This window comes from Solenopsis invicta, chromosome 1 (assembly GCF_016802725.1).
Source record: "Solenopsis invicta isolate M01_SB chromosome 1, UNIL_Sinv_3.0, whole genome shotgun sequence".
Lineage (NCBI taxonomy): Eukaryota > Metazoa > Arthropoda > Insecta > Hymenoptera > Formicidae > Solenopsis > Solenopsis invicta.
This window is the reverse complement of record NC_052664.1, coordinates 747,500-766,148: the sequence shown is the minus strand read 5'-3', so window position 1 is coordinate 766,148 and position 18,649 is coordinate 747,500. Positions and strand designations below refer to the sequence as shown.

Genomic DNA, 18,649 nt, shown 5'->3' with positions numbered 1-18,649 from the left:
ATTTATAATCACTTCCACAATGTAAATTTCATTCAGTTTAGCTTATTCTTTACTTTTTTCTAATTTTCAGAATTAAAAAAGGGTAAAGAGTAAATTAAACCGAGATTAATGTTACTCTACATTGATGAAAATGAATATTAGTGCAACTTGGGTTGAAATAAACCGTTTTTATAAAAACTAGATCTAACAAGCGCGCCCTACAAAGCTTTTGATATTACATAATTTCATACAAATAACAAATTTAATATTACACTATTGTTACGGCCGTGCGATATTTGTAAGGTGTTACCGTGTAGTTTTTGTAATCAATATTAATGACAGTTGCTTATTAGCGACGTTTGTTGTTATGCTGCTGTTGTCTGAAGCCTCGTTTGGTAACGGACGTGTTTCAATAAACGTCTAAGTTTCTTTAAAAGTCTGCTCAATCATTTATTGTACGCGAGTCGCTTTTTGTGCGAGAGTGCGCGTGAGTGTCCTGTGCCACAGACGGTCGTAACATTTTGGGGACTTGTTCGGAATCAAACCACAAAATGGACATCTCAGAAAACTTTACGGCACCAACTTCTGCGAGAGCGGAGGAACGTCTTCTTCGTAAGAGAATGCATCTCCGTACATCTGCGAAACCTCGACTCTCCACCGAAGCAAATTTTCTTCGAGCGGTTGCCGTGGAATTGCGTCAGCTTCGTGCTGAGAGACGAAAGCAGCAGCAACGTGAGGAGGAAATGCAGGCACTGCTCCAAAAGCGCAATGAAAGACTTCAGTGTCTAGAGGAACAGCTACAACACTTTTCAGGCCAGTCGTTACCTTTTTCTATTTGTCCTCCAACCGCGGAGATTCCTCGGGATTCCGGAAACGCGGGCGTCAATTTTAAATTAAAGTCAGATATTTTTGATGGGAATGTTCTGCTGCGCAAATATTTTACACAATTTGAATTAATTGCGCAAACGAGTAACTGGGAAAGTTCTACGAAAGCGGTCGCGTTAGCCTCGAGTTTGCGGGGGAAAGCGCGTTCAGTTTTAGACGGAATAACGGAATTAGAAAATTTAAGTTATGGAGAAATTAAATCGAAGCTCAAATTACGTTTTGGAGAAGATCATTTGTCTCAAACTTTAATTTATGAATCGTAGACAAAAATTTGAGGAAGATTTAGCTTCGTTAAGAGCTGATTTAGAATGACTGTCACGTTTAGCTTATCCGGAGTGTCCTCAAGGAGTGCGCGACAAGATTGCTTGTGGTCAATTTATTATTGCAGTCTCTGATGGATTTTTGAGACGCACTTTCCAATTAGAAGGAATTTCCTCCTTGAATTCTGCAATTGAGAGGGCGAAAATAATTAAAACTATTCAAGAAAACAGTTTTTCTCAGAAAGGGAAAAATAAAGAAATAGAGAATGTTTCAGTTTAGGTTTTGTAATTTAAAATAGAAGATTTGAGAGAGAGTTACGGTTTTAGGTTTAAGATTTCTTCTTTTCGAAATTGAAATTTTGTCTCAGAGGGGGAGGGAGACGTTCTCTCGTTTTTTTTCTCCCTGGAGGGCATTGGATTGGGAATAACACGGGCAACGCTCGGTAATCCGTGACAGGAGCCCGGGGTAGAGTAGGAAGTTGTCGTGCTTCCCTGAAAATCCACGCTTTGGAGGACGGGTTTGGAGAATTGTTCTTTTTTCGGAAACTGAGAATGAGTTTTGATTCTTCTTTTTTAGAATTTTTTGAAAAAGCACAAGGGAATGGATTTGCAACGAACTGTGTTCAGTTTTCCAAAGCAGAGGCCCGGGAAGGGCAGAAAATTGTTATTGCTTGAGACGATGTTCGGTAACCTGTGGCAGGAGCCCAAGGTAGAGCAGAAGGTCATCGAGCAGATTGTGATTGCAGACGTGGACGACGCTCGGTAACCTGTGGCAGGAGCCCAGGGTAGAGCAGTGGGTCGTCATTTTGGTTTGAATCGTGTAGGACGACGCTCGGTTACCCGTGGCAAAAGTTGGGATGAAGCAGAAGAAAATCTAGGATTTCTTTTTCTTCCAAAAAGGTGCTGGTTTGGAAATGACACTGACGTCGCTCGATAACCTGCGGCAGGGGTCCAGGGTAGATGTCGTCGAGCCTCCCTGGAAATCTTCACCTTGGGAGAATGAATTCTAAAAAATCGTTCTTTTGTCAGGAGTTGAAAATGAGTTTCGATTCTTTTTCTTCTAGTTTGCGGGAAAGGACGATGCTCGGTAACCTGAGGCAGGAGTCCAAGGTATAGCAGAAGATCGTTAATTTTGGTCTGAAGTGCTATGTTTTGTTTTGAAGTTTCTAGTCTGTTGGAAGTTGTGACGATCTAAGGTTTTCTTTTTCTTCTAAAAAGGTGTTGGTGTGAGGTTAACGCGAGCGACGCTCTGTAACATGTGGCAGGAGCCTGGGGTAGAGCAGGAAATCGTCGTCCTTCTCTAGAAATCCTTGCCTTGGGGAAAAGGGATTTTGAAGATTGTTTTTTTTTCCAAAATTGAGGGGTGTGAAAGAAGGAGAGAGAGAGGGAGGCAGACTAATGTTTCGTGAATTGAGCACTCGTTAGATCTTATTTTATTTCAGTTTGGAGGCAAGGTGGAACCGCGTTTTGGACGCGAATTTCGACGCGTAGAGGGAAGTCTACGAAATTCTTTTTTTTTAAGAAGACCGCCTCGCCCTGGTTTTTGATTCAGGGTTTTTCCGTGGACTTGGAGGCAAATGCCGAGGCGGGGACATGGGAGCCTTTAGGGCGTTGGGTCCCTGAAAGTTATTTATCCCTCCCTTGTCCGTAAAACCAAGAAGAAAGCACTATTAATCCCTCAGTACACATAAACAAAATACGCGAGATCTCCGCGATGACAGCCGCTCACAAAGTTAGCACAGCAAGAGAAGTAATCAGCATCGTGGAAAAGCAACAATAATAATTTCGATATATTCTGTACATAGAAGGGATTTGCTGCAAAGTTTATTAAATATGCATTATTTTATGGTATATTACCACATAATTATAATAAAACCAACAATTAGCAAGGACTATAGGAGCAGAGCTGGATCGTCTAATATAAACAATTATTGTGCTAACATAAACAATTAATAATAATAATATATTTAAATTTTAAACTTTTTGAGTTGTAAGTGCGGTCATCTTCGGTAAAAACAATGTAATTCATCTCTAACCGACAGTACATATGTTATAAATATCGCTTACATGTTACTGCAATTCGTTAAAAAATGAGGTGTTTTTCTATGCCATCAAAAAAGCCGTTGTAAATTTTTATGGAAGTTGTAAGAAACCATTTTTTTTTCATGTGTACTTCGAGATTATTTTTATAATTATAATATTACAATATTAGTCAACTTCAAAATATGAAAAGTTAACGGATGAACAAAAAAATGAGATGTATTAATAAGAAACTTTTATTTGGAGAAAAATAAAAATTTCTATGTGGAACGCTTAATGTTTCTTGTCTGTGAGCGTTTTCTTCAATACTAAACAGTCAAGTGTCTTGGCTGACTCTTGAGAATTCCACTAAAACTTGTTCTTAAATATTTTCCGCATCCATCGATGCGACAAACATTGTCAAGTTTGGAGTTTCACGCCAAAAGTTCTCGATTGTTGCATCGAATTCTTGTCTGCAAAATTGCCTGCGTTAAACAAATTTCTGAGAGGATAGATGAAGACAAGGGGAGGGAACATACAGGAAATGTTGGGGAAGCGGATAAGAAAGAGAAAAGGATAAGAAGGAATGAAAGCGCCAGAAATGCAAGGAAATATTCTTTTAAAAATAAAAAAATTAGAAAGATTGCCGGTGAAAGAAATGGGAAAAAAAATTGTTAATAATGGGATTATTGAAAGAATGGATAGAGAAGTTTAAGAAAAAGTAAGAGAAAATAAAGGAAAAGGTTAAGATTAAACCAACGCGTGTTTTTTCGAGCACGTGGTACTCAGGGCTCGAAGGGAAGCTTACCGTATAAATCAACGCTGAGACAATTTCGGTGAAAACTAAAATACTAATTTATTATAATAAATGTAATGATAATCTACTGTTTTACAAATTACTAATCTAGAGAAAACATTAATCACAGTATATTTACAACGGACGGGATATATTTACAGGACAATCCGCTGTTTAGCAGAACAGCTGATCTTGTCTCTAAATAGAGTGTGTATCGACAGTTTTTTCTACGCAAGTGACAGCGTATTTCCGCAACGTGTGTTTACGTATTCGCGGGGGACTCGTAGACAAGGCCTCGCCGAATTTTGCCTAACTCTGACGCGCCGAATAATTGTTCGCAACAGATGTTTTGGCGCGGAAAATTTCTTTAATAGGGATACCGATCGTAGCGTGTCTCACGGCAATGTCGAAGTGACGGCGACTGTCCTGAGAGCTCTCGATGGAGGCAGAGATCTCTTTACTTCTTGGGTGACAGTTGTTGCTAGGAATTGGAGTTTGCGGGGAGCTAGAGTGAGCGTCGAGATAGTTCGACCGAAACGGAGTTCTTTCCACCTCGCAATTTTTCCCACTCCGGAATATCGGAAAGAAATAGCAGAAAACACCGAGATCGCTCTGAAAAGGCAGAGCTCACTCTACCTCGCAGTTTTTCCTATCGGTCTGGCTCTGAGAAGATTCGGACCAAGAAAGAGCGATTTTTTCATAGAATTGTCCCCTTTTATCTTGGAAAGTCGGGGAAGCTTGGGTAGAGTTTGACTCTGTTCGGAATACAGCATCCCCGCTGTTCCGAGATCGGTTTCGGTTTTGCGCGCTTGCTCGCATCTACGGGCTCGCACCAACGCCAGGAACACACGTTGTATTGTGCGTGTACGCGCTGTTTGTGTTTTGGTAGCGGCGCGTTTCTAGTTCTGACGCTCGCGTATGGTGAGATTATCGACGCTGTGCGCTTGTCCTGCTATTCGGCGGATGGTCAACGGGACAGCGGGATGGTTATTGGCCCCAGGAGGAACGATGCAGGGGTGTATTGTTACAAGATGATAATGAGGGAACTAGAATGAGGAAAGAAAAAAGAAAATTAAGGTGGAGAGAGAGAAGATAAAAAAATAAATTTGAGAGAAAATGAGAAAAAAGATAAAGACAAAAAAGAAGAAAATTGAAAACTTGAAGTGAAGAATGAGAAGTTTGAGGAGTGGAAGAAGAAAAAAGAAAAGAAAGCAAAAAGGAGAAAATTGGAAGATAGAGAAGAAAGGTAAAAAAACAAAAATGAGGAAAGAGTAAAAAGAAATAGAGAAGGAGGAATACAGTGAAATGTAATAGAGAAGAGGAAAATGTGATAGTAAAAATGATATTAAGAATTATGAGAATTAGGGAGAAAAAAACGAGAATTCTAAAAGTGTAATAATGAGAAAAAATGGGGAAAGATTAAGATCTAAGTAGAAGATAAAGAAAAGAGAATGAGAACATTAGCACGGGGAGATTTTAATGCAAGGACGAATGAGTTAGAGGATTGATAAAAAGGGAAGAATGAGCGATGGAAAAAAGAAGAAAAAATTCAAGGACTAAAAAAATGAAAAAAGAAAAGAATTATCTTGCAAATAGTTTAGAAGAGGTGGAATGATACATTTATAATGAATGCGATAAAGGAGAATATAAACCTATTTAGGAGGACGGAAGAAATCAGTATTAGATTATGTGATCGGAAATAAAAAAGTATAGAAAACGATAATGCTGAAAGCTAAATACAAAATGGAATTGGATCAATTTTTTTGCCGTAGTATGGATAGAAGATCCCGGAAGGTCTGTCTACATACCAGGCGCGTCTCTAGGTGGACAGGAGATATCCAGGAGTGTGTGGTCTCTAGAGGAGATAATGCGGTAATAGCAATTATAACCTGGTTCGATGGGTAAAACCCCATCTTGGATTGGAAAAGACTATTGTCGCGGACCAGTTCCCTAAGCCAAGCTAGGAGCTATTGTATTGACAACTGTATGATAATGAAGAAAGGAAGCGTTTTGTTTGCCCACGTTCCGAATGACCACAGCTATTCACAGCGGTCGGCGCATAGAGTTTTTCCTTTGTTCAAACATTGTGAGTGGCTGATGATCAATCGCAACGTGGTCAAAAGACTTCCACCTCTGAAGAAGCAGTGTCTCTCCTCTAGGAAACCGAGCGAAACCTAAGAGTATTTAACCTTACCCATACATGCGGGGCTCTGCGTGGCAGACTGTTAGTTTCCTAGTTACTCGTGGGACCAAGATGGAATCAGATGTCAATGATAACAAAGAAATTGAAGAGAAGATGAAGGTTCTCGTAGCAAGACCTCGAGGGGAAGACATTGACGCAAGGATAGTGGACAGAGTTTATGCAGGTTCTAAAAATGCTGTTGTTATGGTGGAAAGTTCTGCAGATACAGTCGTTTGAGATGTGGGAGTCTTTTGATCACATTGCCATTGATCATCAGTCACCCATAGCGCTAGAACAGTGGAAAAACTCTAGGCATTGGCTGTGAATGGCTGTGGTCAATCGCAACGTGGTCAAACGGAACGCTTTTGGTCTTATGGCTAGAAAGAAAAAAGAGTTCAGTTTAGCGACAGATGAATAGTTTTCATTTGACTGTCGCCAAACTTTTGACAAAATTTGATGCAGTACCGCTGCTCAAGAGTTATATTGTCATTTTGCGGCAACTGAAAATCCGACGTATGACTACTACATTTATGCATTCACAAATCAACTGCCAGCGATTGACGCTCTCTACAAACGTGAGAAAATTTACGCATGCGTAATAGGGTTTTTTATTTTTTTCCACTAGAACATGCCTCCAGAATTTTATTTATTTTGATAGAAAAAAGTAAAATTCAATATTTTTTGAACATACCTCATAACGTAAAGAGGAAACGAGGAAAATAATACGAGAAGGGTATAGTGATAGAAGTAAAGGTCCCTAGCGTGCATGTGGCAAAAATTGATAACTATTAAGATAAAGTGTAAATAAGCTAGTGTAAGTGAGAAGTAATGTTAATTGTTAAATATTTATCATTTACTCATTATTGTTATACAATAATATAACTATTAAAGGTCAGGTACAAACGAACAACATTTTTGCGATTATTTAAGAAATGGAGGATGATGAAGAAAACGAACAACATAGTCGTTTTTAGCTTATAAAAATCCTATAAAAACATTCTTTAAAGTTCAATATTTTCCTTAATTTTATAGACCTGTGTAATTAATAGCTAGGATTCATTATGTTACAAATAACAAATAAGAAAAAAACTTATCACGTATGTTCATATAGGAATAAGACAAATTCCTATTCCTACAGCTATGGAACCGGCTAAGACACAAACGTGCTGCAGCTTTGCTTTTAAACGGAGGTAATGGTTTAATTTTATCTTTTGTTGTTACAAACTGCCATATTGCATCATCATATCATACACTGAAGATAGGTTAAAGTTAATCCGAATCTGTATTGTACTTGCAAAATAATCGTGTAAATTTCAAAATGTTTAATTAAAGATTATTATGAGTTAAATCAACGACTTCTAATTGCCCAATTTTTTCTTATTAATTATTTCGATTAATTTATATTGTACCGATTTTTATATTAATTTATATTGTAATAAAAAAGTTGCAAAAAATCGCAAAAACTTTTACACATAACAAATATTTTACAACTTACCTGCTGTTCTAATGCTTTTACCGCCGAGCTGTATCTGTCTCTTTCTTTTTCCACAACTTCCATTTGTTTCTTCATATCGTCGATAGTTTGTGCCAGTATATTTAACTCCTGTTCAATCTTTGTTTTGCCATGTCCGCACAATAACAGCTCGTGATTCAATCGCTTAATTTGGTCGTAGGCAGTCTCTTTGCTGCGGGCGATAGTATTTTTCTCTCGCAACAGAATTTCAATACGTTGCTTGTCCTCGAGTTGTTGTTTGCGACAAGTTTGAATGTTGTGTTCAGTATTCTTTATATTGATCAGAGTTTGCTTTAATTCGCGCTCTAACCTGGATCGCTCGGATTCTGTTTTCAGCAATCGCTTGTCTATCAAATCCTTCTCGTGCTTATATTTAGCACTATCCTCTTTTGCTCTAAAACATTTATTGTAATTTGTAATGTTTAACTATGTAAGAAATGTTTATTTACGTAAATATGTAATATGAATATTTCTATAATACTATATGAGTTTCTTCTATTACCTGTTAATCTCATATTTGATGCTTTTTACATGTTTTTCTTTATCAGATAGTTCTTTTTCTAGTTTTTCTATCTCGCAGATTGCATTATCAAGATCTGTTTGCAGATTTGTTTTTTTTAGCATGAGCTTGTTTATCTCCTTTTGCATCTTCTCGTTTGCTATTTTTTGATTCTTTATCAAACTCTCTAACCTCGTTAAAGTATTCGAATTGCTCTCAATAGATGCGTTTGCAATCTATTTTTATTCAACACATTTTTTAAATATGATTATTAAATATGAATTGTGTTAAATTTATACAGTAAATATTAATTTGAGTTACAAATAATTTTCAACATCAGTAACCTTGAAATAATCTCTTAATTTGTATACTTATTAGAAAAAAAAAATTAAGTTTAATCATAATAATTTTCTATACTAATTAAAAATCTATTTATTTGTTTATTTATCAAATTTTTCTTACTTTCACAAAAAATTAAGTTACTCCATACATTTAATAATTCCAAAGAAATATAACACATATAGTACAATTAATAATGGAGAAAGATCAACAAGGCAGTTATGTCATTTTATTCTTAGACTGTATTTCTTAGAAAGAAAATCTAAAAATAAAGTTTTGAAAACATAAATTCAAACATGAATTACAAAGTATCTTCTATCAAATAATGATATAATAGGCAGAAATAGCAGAATTCATACGTGACCTTACAGTGGAGGAGTTAATTATGAAATAAATTACTAATATGAGTAGTGTAATGTATTTCTGTACATTAAACAACAAATTTTATAATAACAGACTACAAATTAAAATTGAACATTTTAAAATAGAAACAATTTAAAACTAAAAAAAAAATTAACTTGTTAATGGCAGATTGATACATTTTTATGTGTTTCTAAGAAAGCGTGATGTTAGCCTCCTCTTTTGTCACTTTAAACGCTTTTTATATATACGCGCGCTTTCTCTCACTTTCTGTCTTTTCCTTTTTTTGTATTTGCACTTTCCGCGCCCACCGATTGTTGTAACAGAAGTATAATAAATCCTATATTATATACTCCATAAATAAGTGAATTATATTGGAATATCCTCTCAAGATAACAGGTTATGGGCTCAGACACTTGCGAAGTAAAAAGAAGAGAGATACCCAAAAATATCACTACGACTAGAGACATAGATATAGAGATTAAATTAGTTAAGAGGCTTAGTGTACAACAGCAGAAATGGAGTTCAAGCCAAGCGGTAATTAAATTCACTGGAAAAACTCGGATTACGTTAAAATTTCAAGTTGCGGTAATTCTGAAGGCGAAGAATGCATACAACGTTGTGATCAGTTAGGTACAAAGAAACGACCGGCGGAAGTTATCGAAGAATGGGATAAACTTTACGCAAAAACTCAGGAAATAATTGTCACGAGGATGGAAGAAGGTCCATTAGTATACTTGCTATCAAGTAAAACGTTTCATCAAATGTGGGAAAAGTTGCTTTCTGTGTATAAAAACAAGTTTAAGGTATTTATTTGTTGCAATAGAAATTTTTTGCTTTAAAAACTAAAGGAGACAGCATTTAAATATTCATTTCTCGATTTGAAGAATAAGAAGTCTAACAAAACGCCCCTCCATCTTGCGTGCATCGTCACTCTGCTTCAACCGTCCGAGTTCCGCGGACGACGTGCACGCACCGGCCTAACCTCTCAGTGTGATTACACGGCAACACGCGTGCCAGCCATGGCGTTTTGCAACGTTCTCACTTCAAGCCAGCCGACCGAGCGTGCGAATTGGTATACCCAACCGCGCACTTAAATATATAAGCCGGCAGCGGGAACACCAAAGTGTTAAATCTTTCTGCTCTACCGACGTGTTTTAGTCGAGCATACTCGACTCCCAACTCCTTCGAGGATGAGTATACTCGCCTCATCCCGTACTCTCGACAAAAATCCTCGTCGTCTTAAGCAGCCAAGGATTCTCGGCTAACCCGTAACCGCTTTTTCGACGAACATTCTCATCACAGCTAATCACGGCGAGCATCCTCGTCGAATCCTGAGGCCGAGCATTCTCGGCCAAACCCATCCTCGTCCTACGAGCATTCTCGTCAAGCCTGCAAGGCGTATTCCTGGCCATTCAGCTCCATCCTTGAGCATACTCGTGGAAGGCACAGCCGTCGAATATCTTCGACGCCGACCGGGCCACTCATAAACCAAAATTTCGCCAAGGCATTTGCACCCTGACGATTTGATTGCCTCACCTTGCATGAGGCCGCTCGGACAAACCGCGGAATCGCCATCGGCACACCGACCAATCCGCGTTTGTCGCGCCGATCACCACGCGCATTACAAACCAACAACGCGTTCCACGATTTCCCGACAACGCCGTGTCTGTATAACCCTGGCGAAGATAACATTAGATAGATAGCTATAAAACAGTATATATAGATAGTTATAAACTGCGCGTGCCAAGACCAGGAGTCAACGTTATTTTCGATTAGATCAAGTCTGATCATTTCAATTCTCTTTTTGTTAGTTACGTTCAATTATTGCGAGACTTTATTCATTTACTTTCAATTATTATCATACAAATAGTTTTTGGTTTATATTGTTACGGCCGTTAATGTTGTAAAGTGTAGATCGATTCAATGAAGAGACTCGCTCGTTAGCAACGTGTTGATGTTATGTTCGGACTTTTGGGTTTTGTCAGTTCGTCTTGCAAATAAAGTTGTTCTTTTTAATAAAAGCCTGTTCTTTTATTAGTGTGTGCGAGTGTTACTGAAGGTGTGCGAGTGCGAGAGTACGAGGCGATTCATCCGGTCGTAACATTTTGGAGGCTCGTCCGGGATCGAGACGGACTATCTTTTCGTTTACGTGTAAACGAACTTCGAGTCATGGCTTTTGCACATATTCCACGGAGCCCACGGAGGGGTATGTGCACGCGTTCCTCAACAATTACTGGACGTCCTTTGGAAGACGGAAAACATCCATGCACACGGCCTTCGGGTGATACTGTCAAACGAACAACGGAAGATGTCATCGAACAACGGAAGATGTCATCGAACCGACGGTGGGTGATGAAACGACGGGCACTGCGGAGCTGCTTTGGAGGAGCTCCGTAAGATGAAAAAGGACCGTCTCCGTTTTTAGCAGCGTGAGGAGGAGCTTTGTAAACGGTTACAACGAGCGGAACAAAACCAGTCGTTCACCAATTTTAACTCATTTAATTGTTGAAAATAATATTGGATTTAAATTAAAGCCAGATGTATATGATGTGTTCCGTTACGCGAATTTCTCACGCAATTTCATTTACTCGCTCGTGTGAATAATTGGTCCGATTCGGTTAAAGTAGCGGTTTTGACTTTATGTCTGAGGGAAGGCACGGTCGGTTTTGGATAGAATTTTGGATTTGGAAAAATACAATTTTAAGAATTAGAATCGCGTTTAGAATTACGTTTTGGAGAAAGTCATTTAACTCAATCATGTTACACACAATTCGTTAATAGAAGGCAGCGTTTTGGTGAAGATATTACACTCTAGGAGCTAATCTCAAACGATTATCTCGTTTTGTTTATCGCTTCGCGATAGTTCAAGATAAAATTGCGTGTTCTCAATTTGTTGCTGCGCTTTCAAATAATTTTGTTAAGCGAACCATTCAATTAGAAGGAATAATCTCTTTACGTGCAGCCGTAGAAAGAGCAATGGCTATTAAAGTTATTAAAGAAAATAGTTTTTCTAGATTTCCACAAAAATCAAAATTTATACAGAAAAGTACAGAAAGGAAAGATTCTATTAATAAGTTTTTAAAAATTTGTAACAAAACGCCCCTCCACTTTGCGCGCACTGCCACTCTGCTCCGTACACCCAAGCACCGCAGCAGCGAGAACCACGTGCGCGCACCGGCTAACCTCTCGACGCGCGATCACGCGGCAGCACGCGCGCCGTTCGTGGCGTTTTGCAACGTTCTCATTCCAGCCGATCGAGCGCAAGGATTGGTTCGTCCAGCCACGCCCTCGGATATATAATCCGGCAGTAGGAACATCAAAAGCAGATTTTCCCGGTCTACCGAACCTGACTCTTCGAGCATCCTCGACGCTCCCGACTTCCTCGAGGACGAGCATACTCGCCTCTTCCGCCACATTCTCGACGAGAATCCTTGTCGTTTCCTGCAGCCGAGAATTCTCGGCGAGACCAAGAGCCTCTCCTCGGTGAGCATCCTCGTCGTAACCAATCACGACAAGTATCCTCGTCGAATCCTTAGGCCAGGCATACCTGACCAATCCGCTGCATCCTCGAGAAAATCACACCCGGGAAGCTCTCCCCGACACCAACCAGTAAACCGACCAGTAAAAAAGTATAAGATTTTTTTTCAATAAATCTATTATATTTTATTTTCTACCAATCCAAGTGCGATTATTTTTGCAAACCCGGCAATCCGGCGAGTTTATCCGTAACCACCTTTCCCCCCCGTTTCTTCCAAACTGCACGAAAATTACCAACGTTACAAATTAAAAATTTTAAGGAAAGAAAAAAATTTTTTTGGAAAAATATTGAATGCTGGCAATGTGGTTCCAAAGGACGTTTTCGTTTAAAATGTCCATCAGTTAGGTTAGCGGAGAAGGAAGAAAACTCGGAGTAGCCGAGCTTTGCAAGGTAATTTTGCATGGCTCGACGGAAAAAAAATTAAGAAAAAAATTTCTTTGAAGTCTAATTTTATGCTAAGTGATAATTTTTGTTTCCCTGGCTGTCTAGATAGTCAATCTTGTACTTTTAAAATAGATACAGGTCCCGATGTTTCCGTTCTCAACAAAAAGTTCGTTAAAGAAAATAAACAGCGGATTTTCGTTAACATTGTAATTTAAGGTATCCTACTGAAAAAGAGGTCCCCATTGATTTTAAACTCAATGCAAAAATTGTTTAAGGAAAACACTCTTTAGAGTTTCCCATGTTTGTTTCAGAAATTGGGGATGATTATATTTTGGGTGCAGATTTCTTAATTAAAACCGGTCACTGGAAAATTTTTGCTTCAGCTTTTGGAAAAAATCGTGCAAAATTTGAAAATTTTTTTTGTGCTCGGATTAATAGTCTCAAAGTTCCATCTTTTCTGTGGGATTGTTTTAAGAAAAATTCTTCTGAGTTCAATATTTCTGAAAAGAGACAGTTGGCGAACTTTTTTAAGGAATTTCAGGATATCTTTTCTGAGGAAGTCATTGCAGGAAATTGCACAGTCGTGGAACATTCTATTAATTTAGAGGAAAAAAATCCTATTAGACAAACACCAAGACGAATACCATTTCAATTGCGTCACAAAGTGGAAATTTTAGAAGAAATGAAACTTCAAGGGGTTATCGAGGAGTCTCATAGTCTTTGGGTTTCTCCTGGTGTTTTAGTTTAAAAAAAGGACGGTTCTCTTCGGTTTTTCGTAGATTACAGAAAGTTAAACGCTATGACTAAAAAGGATTTTTATTCTATGCCTAGAATTGACGATCTTTTTGATTATTTATCCGAAAGCTCCTGGTTTTCTACATTGGATTTAAAGAGCGGTTATTGGCAAGCTAAATAAGTCCTTAACACAAAGAAAAGACTGCATTTTCGATAGAAAAAGGGTTGTGGCAGTTTACTGTCATACCTTTTGGTTTATGCAATGCTCCAGCAACTTTTGAGCATTTGATGGAAAAAGTTCTTCGTCAAATTATTAATAAATTTTGCCTCGTTTATCTTGATAATGTGATTATTTTCAGTAAGACTTTTGAAAGTCAGTTAGCTAATTTTAGAGAAGTTTTTCTTTGTTTTCGAGAAGCGAATTTAAAATTAAATCCTAAAAAATGTTCTTTTTTCGAAAGAAAGGTTAATTGTTTGGGTCATATTATTTCAGAAGATGGAATCTTTACTGATCCTGAAAAAATTAAATCTACTTGAGATTGGCCTATTCCTCGTAACAAAAAGCAATTACGCAGTTTTCTTGGTTTTTGTTCTTATTACAGAAAGTTTATCAAGGGTTCTTTTCTGTTTGCTAAACCTTTGTATGTTTTAACCGAAAATCAAAGTCAATTTATTTGAAATGAGCAATGTCAATCGGTTTTTGAAAAATTTAAACAATTTTTGTTGTTTTCATCAATTTTATCTTTTCTTTCTGAAATAGAAAAATTTGTTCTTGATACTGATGCTTCTAATCATGGCATTGGTGCAGTTTTGTCTCAAAAACAGGAAAGAAAAGAAAATTATCGGTTATCGCTTTTTTAGTTGAGTATTAAGTAAATCGGAGAAGAATTATTGTGTTACTTGTCGTAAACTTTTAGCAATTGTTGCTTCTTTGAAAAATTTTTCATTATCTTTATAGACAAAAATTCACGATTAGAATGGTTCATATTTCTTTACGTTGCTTGTTGTCTTTTAAAATGCTTGATGGTCAATTGGCACGATGGTTGAAACATCTCCAACAATATGATTTTGAAATTGTTCATCGAGCAGAGAAGTTACATGGTAATGCTGATGCATTGTCTAGGCGTCCTTGTGCTGAATTTTCTTGCAGATATTGCAATAAAATCTAGGGAGGAGGAGTTGAAAAATAATTTTTTGTGGAGAATTGTTTTTGAGGAAATTAAATCTGAAAATTGGAAAAAGGCTCAGTTGGAGGATCAATCTATTGTGAAGATTTATCATGGAAAATAGATTGGTGTTCGTCTTTCTCGTCAGGAGTTAGCTCCTAATGACTCTTCCTCGAAGGTTTATTGCACTTTGTGGAATTCTCTGGTCATCAAAGATGGAGTATTATTTAGGAAATGGATTTCTTCGGATTATCATACGGAAGTTTTTCAGACAATAGTTCCAAAGAAATTAATTCGACAGGTATTGAAAGAAGTTCATGATTCTCTTTCTGGTGGGCATTTTGCAGTGAACAAAACTTTAGCAAAAATTTGAAAACGATTGGGCTTCTTGTAAGCAAGATGTCAAACATTGGTGTAAAACTTGTAAAGTTTGTTTTTCTGAAAAAATCCTTCTGAAAAGGGAAAATCTTCTTTTCAGATCTATAATGTTGGAGTTCTTTTTGAAAGAGTCCAAATAGATATTCTTGGTCCTCTTCCTATTTCTTCGTCTGGAAAAAAATATTTATTAATTATTGCTGATTGCTTCTCTAAGTGAGTTAAAGCTTTTCTTGTTGGAAATATTAAAGCAAATACTGTAGAAGAAATTTTTGTTAACCAGGTAGTTTTTAGATTTTGCGTTCCTTTAGAAATTCATACTGATCAGGGCAGAAATTTTGAATCTCGGTTATTTCAGGAACTTTCTCGTTTGTTGGGAATCAAAGAAACTTGTACTACTCCGCTTCATCCTCAATCTAATGGACAAGAGGAGCGTCAGCATTGTATACTTTCGAATTTCTTAATAAAATTTGTTTCAGAGAATTAAAAAGATTGAGTTTGTCAGATTTTTCTGAGTTTGTTAGCTTACAGGTTTTTGAAGCATAAAAGTACTGGTTTTACTCCTTCTGAATTATGTCAAGGTATAGAGTTAAGGTTACCTTTAGATCTTCTTTGTGGACGTCCTCCAGAAGAAAATTCAGAATCGGAGAAAGGATACATCTCTAAACTTAGAGAAAAATTAGTTTCAATTCATGATGTTGTCAGACAGCGTTTGGGAATCAACTCTCAAAAATTGAAATTGTTGTATGATCAAAAGATAGGCGTTTGTTTTTTGAACCAGGTCAGAAAGTTTGGTTGTATATTCCTCAAAGAATACTTGGCAGGGCTCCTAAATTACAAAGTAATTGGGAAAGGCCTTACAAGATAATTAAGAAAATTAATGAGGTAGTTTATCGCGTGCGGAAATCTGAAAAGCATAGGAACAAGGTTGTTCATTTAGATAGATTTGCTGTATTTTAAGACAGGAAATCTTTGTAGGGAAAGAGAAATTTGTTTAAAATATTGATGGAGCCTAGAATATTTTTTTTTTGTTATTATTATTTTTAAGTTCTTTAATGGCTTGAAAAACACTCTTTGCTGTTGATTGTGTTTTTTTTTTGCAGAAATTTGTTTTCTTCAAATCTTCGGATTGAAGCAAGAAGCATCACGACGAAAAGGAGTTGATTACTTTAAGTCAATAACTTTTGAAAAAAGTCCGTCTTTTCCACGGGTTTTTTTGACCCGTGGTTTTTCCGAAGGGACTTAGGGTGAATGCCGAGACGGGGACTTGGGGAGTCTCTCAGGAGACGCTGGGTCCACGGGAAAATTTATTCCCCCCCCCCCCTTTGTCCAAAGAATTAAGAAAAAAGTGCTTAAGACTCAAATAAAGAGTGAGAACGGGCTACTCAAAGACAAAGATACGCAGCTCATAAATCCCTTTGCAGCAATTTGGAAAGAGCAAAAAGTTGTAAAAGTCTTTCAAAAACTCTCTGGGTTGTCGGGACAATAATTTGAAAAAGGGGGGCAGTGTTACGGCCGTGAATGTTGTAAAGTGTAGATCGATTAAATGAAGAGACTGTCGTTCGTTAGCGACGTGTTGTTGTTATGTTCGGACTTTTGGTTTTGGACAGTTTGTCTTGCTAATAAAATAGTTCTTTTTAATAAAAGGTTTTTTATTAGTGTGCGCGAGTGTTACTGAAGATGTGCGAGTGCGAGAGCACGAGTCGATTCACCCGGTCATAACAATATTGTTACGCCCGGTATAGGCGTGAATTAAGTTGAAAACATCTTGTGTCAATGAGTGACAGAGTTCGTGTTGTTGTTTCGTCTTGATTTGATTTGTAAGACTTACGAAGATTAAAAGCGTACATTTTTACAAAGTTTATCTCGTTATTTTGTGCGCGAGTGAGAACGTGGTTTCGTGAGAGTACGTGGTTCACGACTGTAACGTGAACGTAACAATATTATAAATAAAGAAAACAAGAATACCAGCAATTCTATTAATAATTTTAATAATACACATAAATAAAAGTGCTAATATTGTTAAAAAATTAGTACAATATTATTAGAGGAGAAGAGTGTATTATGGTTATAACTGTCGACAATACGGCTACCCCTATTATTTTCATTATTAAGTGACGTATTCTAATTGCTTATAAAGTTATTCGTTTAGTAGTTTTTTAGTAATGCTCAAATACCAATACATAATGACTGACAATTGTTATAAGGCATTTTTACTTTTGAGCACTTTACATTTTTTCAAGGTACATTTTTAAGTTTTAATTATACATATTTCCTCATTATTCTTAAATTTGTGTGTATTACCATACAAATGTACATACACTCAAGTGTTTTTTTGTTATTTAACTTTGTATTTGGTTGTACACATTTCGAGTTAACAAAGTTAAAACAATAACATGAAACTTTGTTAACATGGTTTTTTAAGCGAAATTTTTAAATTAAATTTTTAAATAATTAAAATATTTCTTCAATTAATTGTCATTCTAGTTGGCGATGTTTAGAAGCATTATAATTTTATTTTTGTTGTTTAATGTTTAACAGGAATATAGTAATATTTCTAATAAAACTTCTAATGGTATTCCTAAAATTTCTGAATGCAGGAAAATTTTAAACAATAAAAAATTAAAAATATATGTAATTTTGTAACAAAGTACTGTGTTTCTTTTAAACTAAACTAATTTTTTAAAATTATTTTTATAACCATATTATAACCACTTTTTAAATTCCACCGATTATGCAGTGCATTAGATTTTTATAAATCACGTCCTAAATAATAAATATTTCATTATTTTGAGTCTTATAGAATTTGTCAAACAACACTTTAATGAATAAATCGTTCAAGTTTTAATAGAAAATATTAATTATGCCTTGTTCGTCTCGTCCTGATTAATTATGTAGTGGTGCTTCTGCATCACGCTTTTGCCAACAGATTTTAGAAACATCGTCAAATCGACAAGAGCGACGTCCCCCGCTTCCGTCGCTAGCGCTCTCGCGCTTGTGCCCTACTTCATTGTGTTTTTGTTGCGCTTAGCGAACAGTTAGTCGTGTCCGTTTCCTTTATCATATTCAGATTTTCTGGTGTTATATCATCTTTCAACATGACGAAACGCAAGCATAGAAGCGGTTCTCCACATCGTTCCCGTAAACGATCGCGATCCTCGAGAGAAAGATCCGTTTCTAGCGATCATTCGTTAGAGGTTAGGATCGGATAGGAAACCTCCGGATTATTCAGCTTCAGGTAACGAGGTGGCTTCGGCCCTGCGAGAAATATTCTCGTTTATGAAAATACAAACCTCTACGGAAAGATCCAGTAAGTATTGCAAACTTCATATCACGAGAAAAACGTGTATGTGTATATCTATGTATAAGTACATCATATACATATATATATATATATATATATATATATATATATATATATATATATCCATGACGGCTTTCGCTATATACATGGACTCTGTGCTATTTATGTACGAGGTGTGTTCAAAAAGTATCGCGAATTTTGAATTTTCGCGGGTTACGTATATTCGAATTTCGATCTTTTTGTGGCGTTATGTTGGTACTCATGTCTCACTTATGCCGACAAGCTCGGCCATTTTGAATGTTCACTTAATTG

The 18,649-nt window shown here is 36.8% G+C and overlaps 1 protein-coding gene across 1 annotated transcript in view; it reads right to left on the bottom strand.

Annotated features, from left to right (window-relative positions):
* Nucleotides 1–18,649, bottom strand: part of LOC105198758 (cilia- and flagella-associated protein 58) — a 97,369-nt gene that overhangs the window by 34,440 nt on the left and 44,280 nt on the right. The window contains exons 6-7 of the mRNA XM_039448497.1: nt 8,137–8,369; nt 7,617–8,028 (exon numbers count right to left, since the gene is read on the bottom strand). Of these exons, the coding sequence (XP_039304431.1) occupies nt 7,617–8,028; nt 8,137–8,369 (645 nt within the window). The remainder of the gene's footprint in view (nt 1–7,616; nt 8,029–8,136; nt 8,370–18,649) is intronic.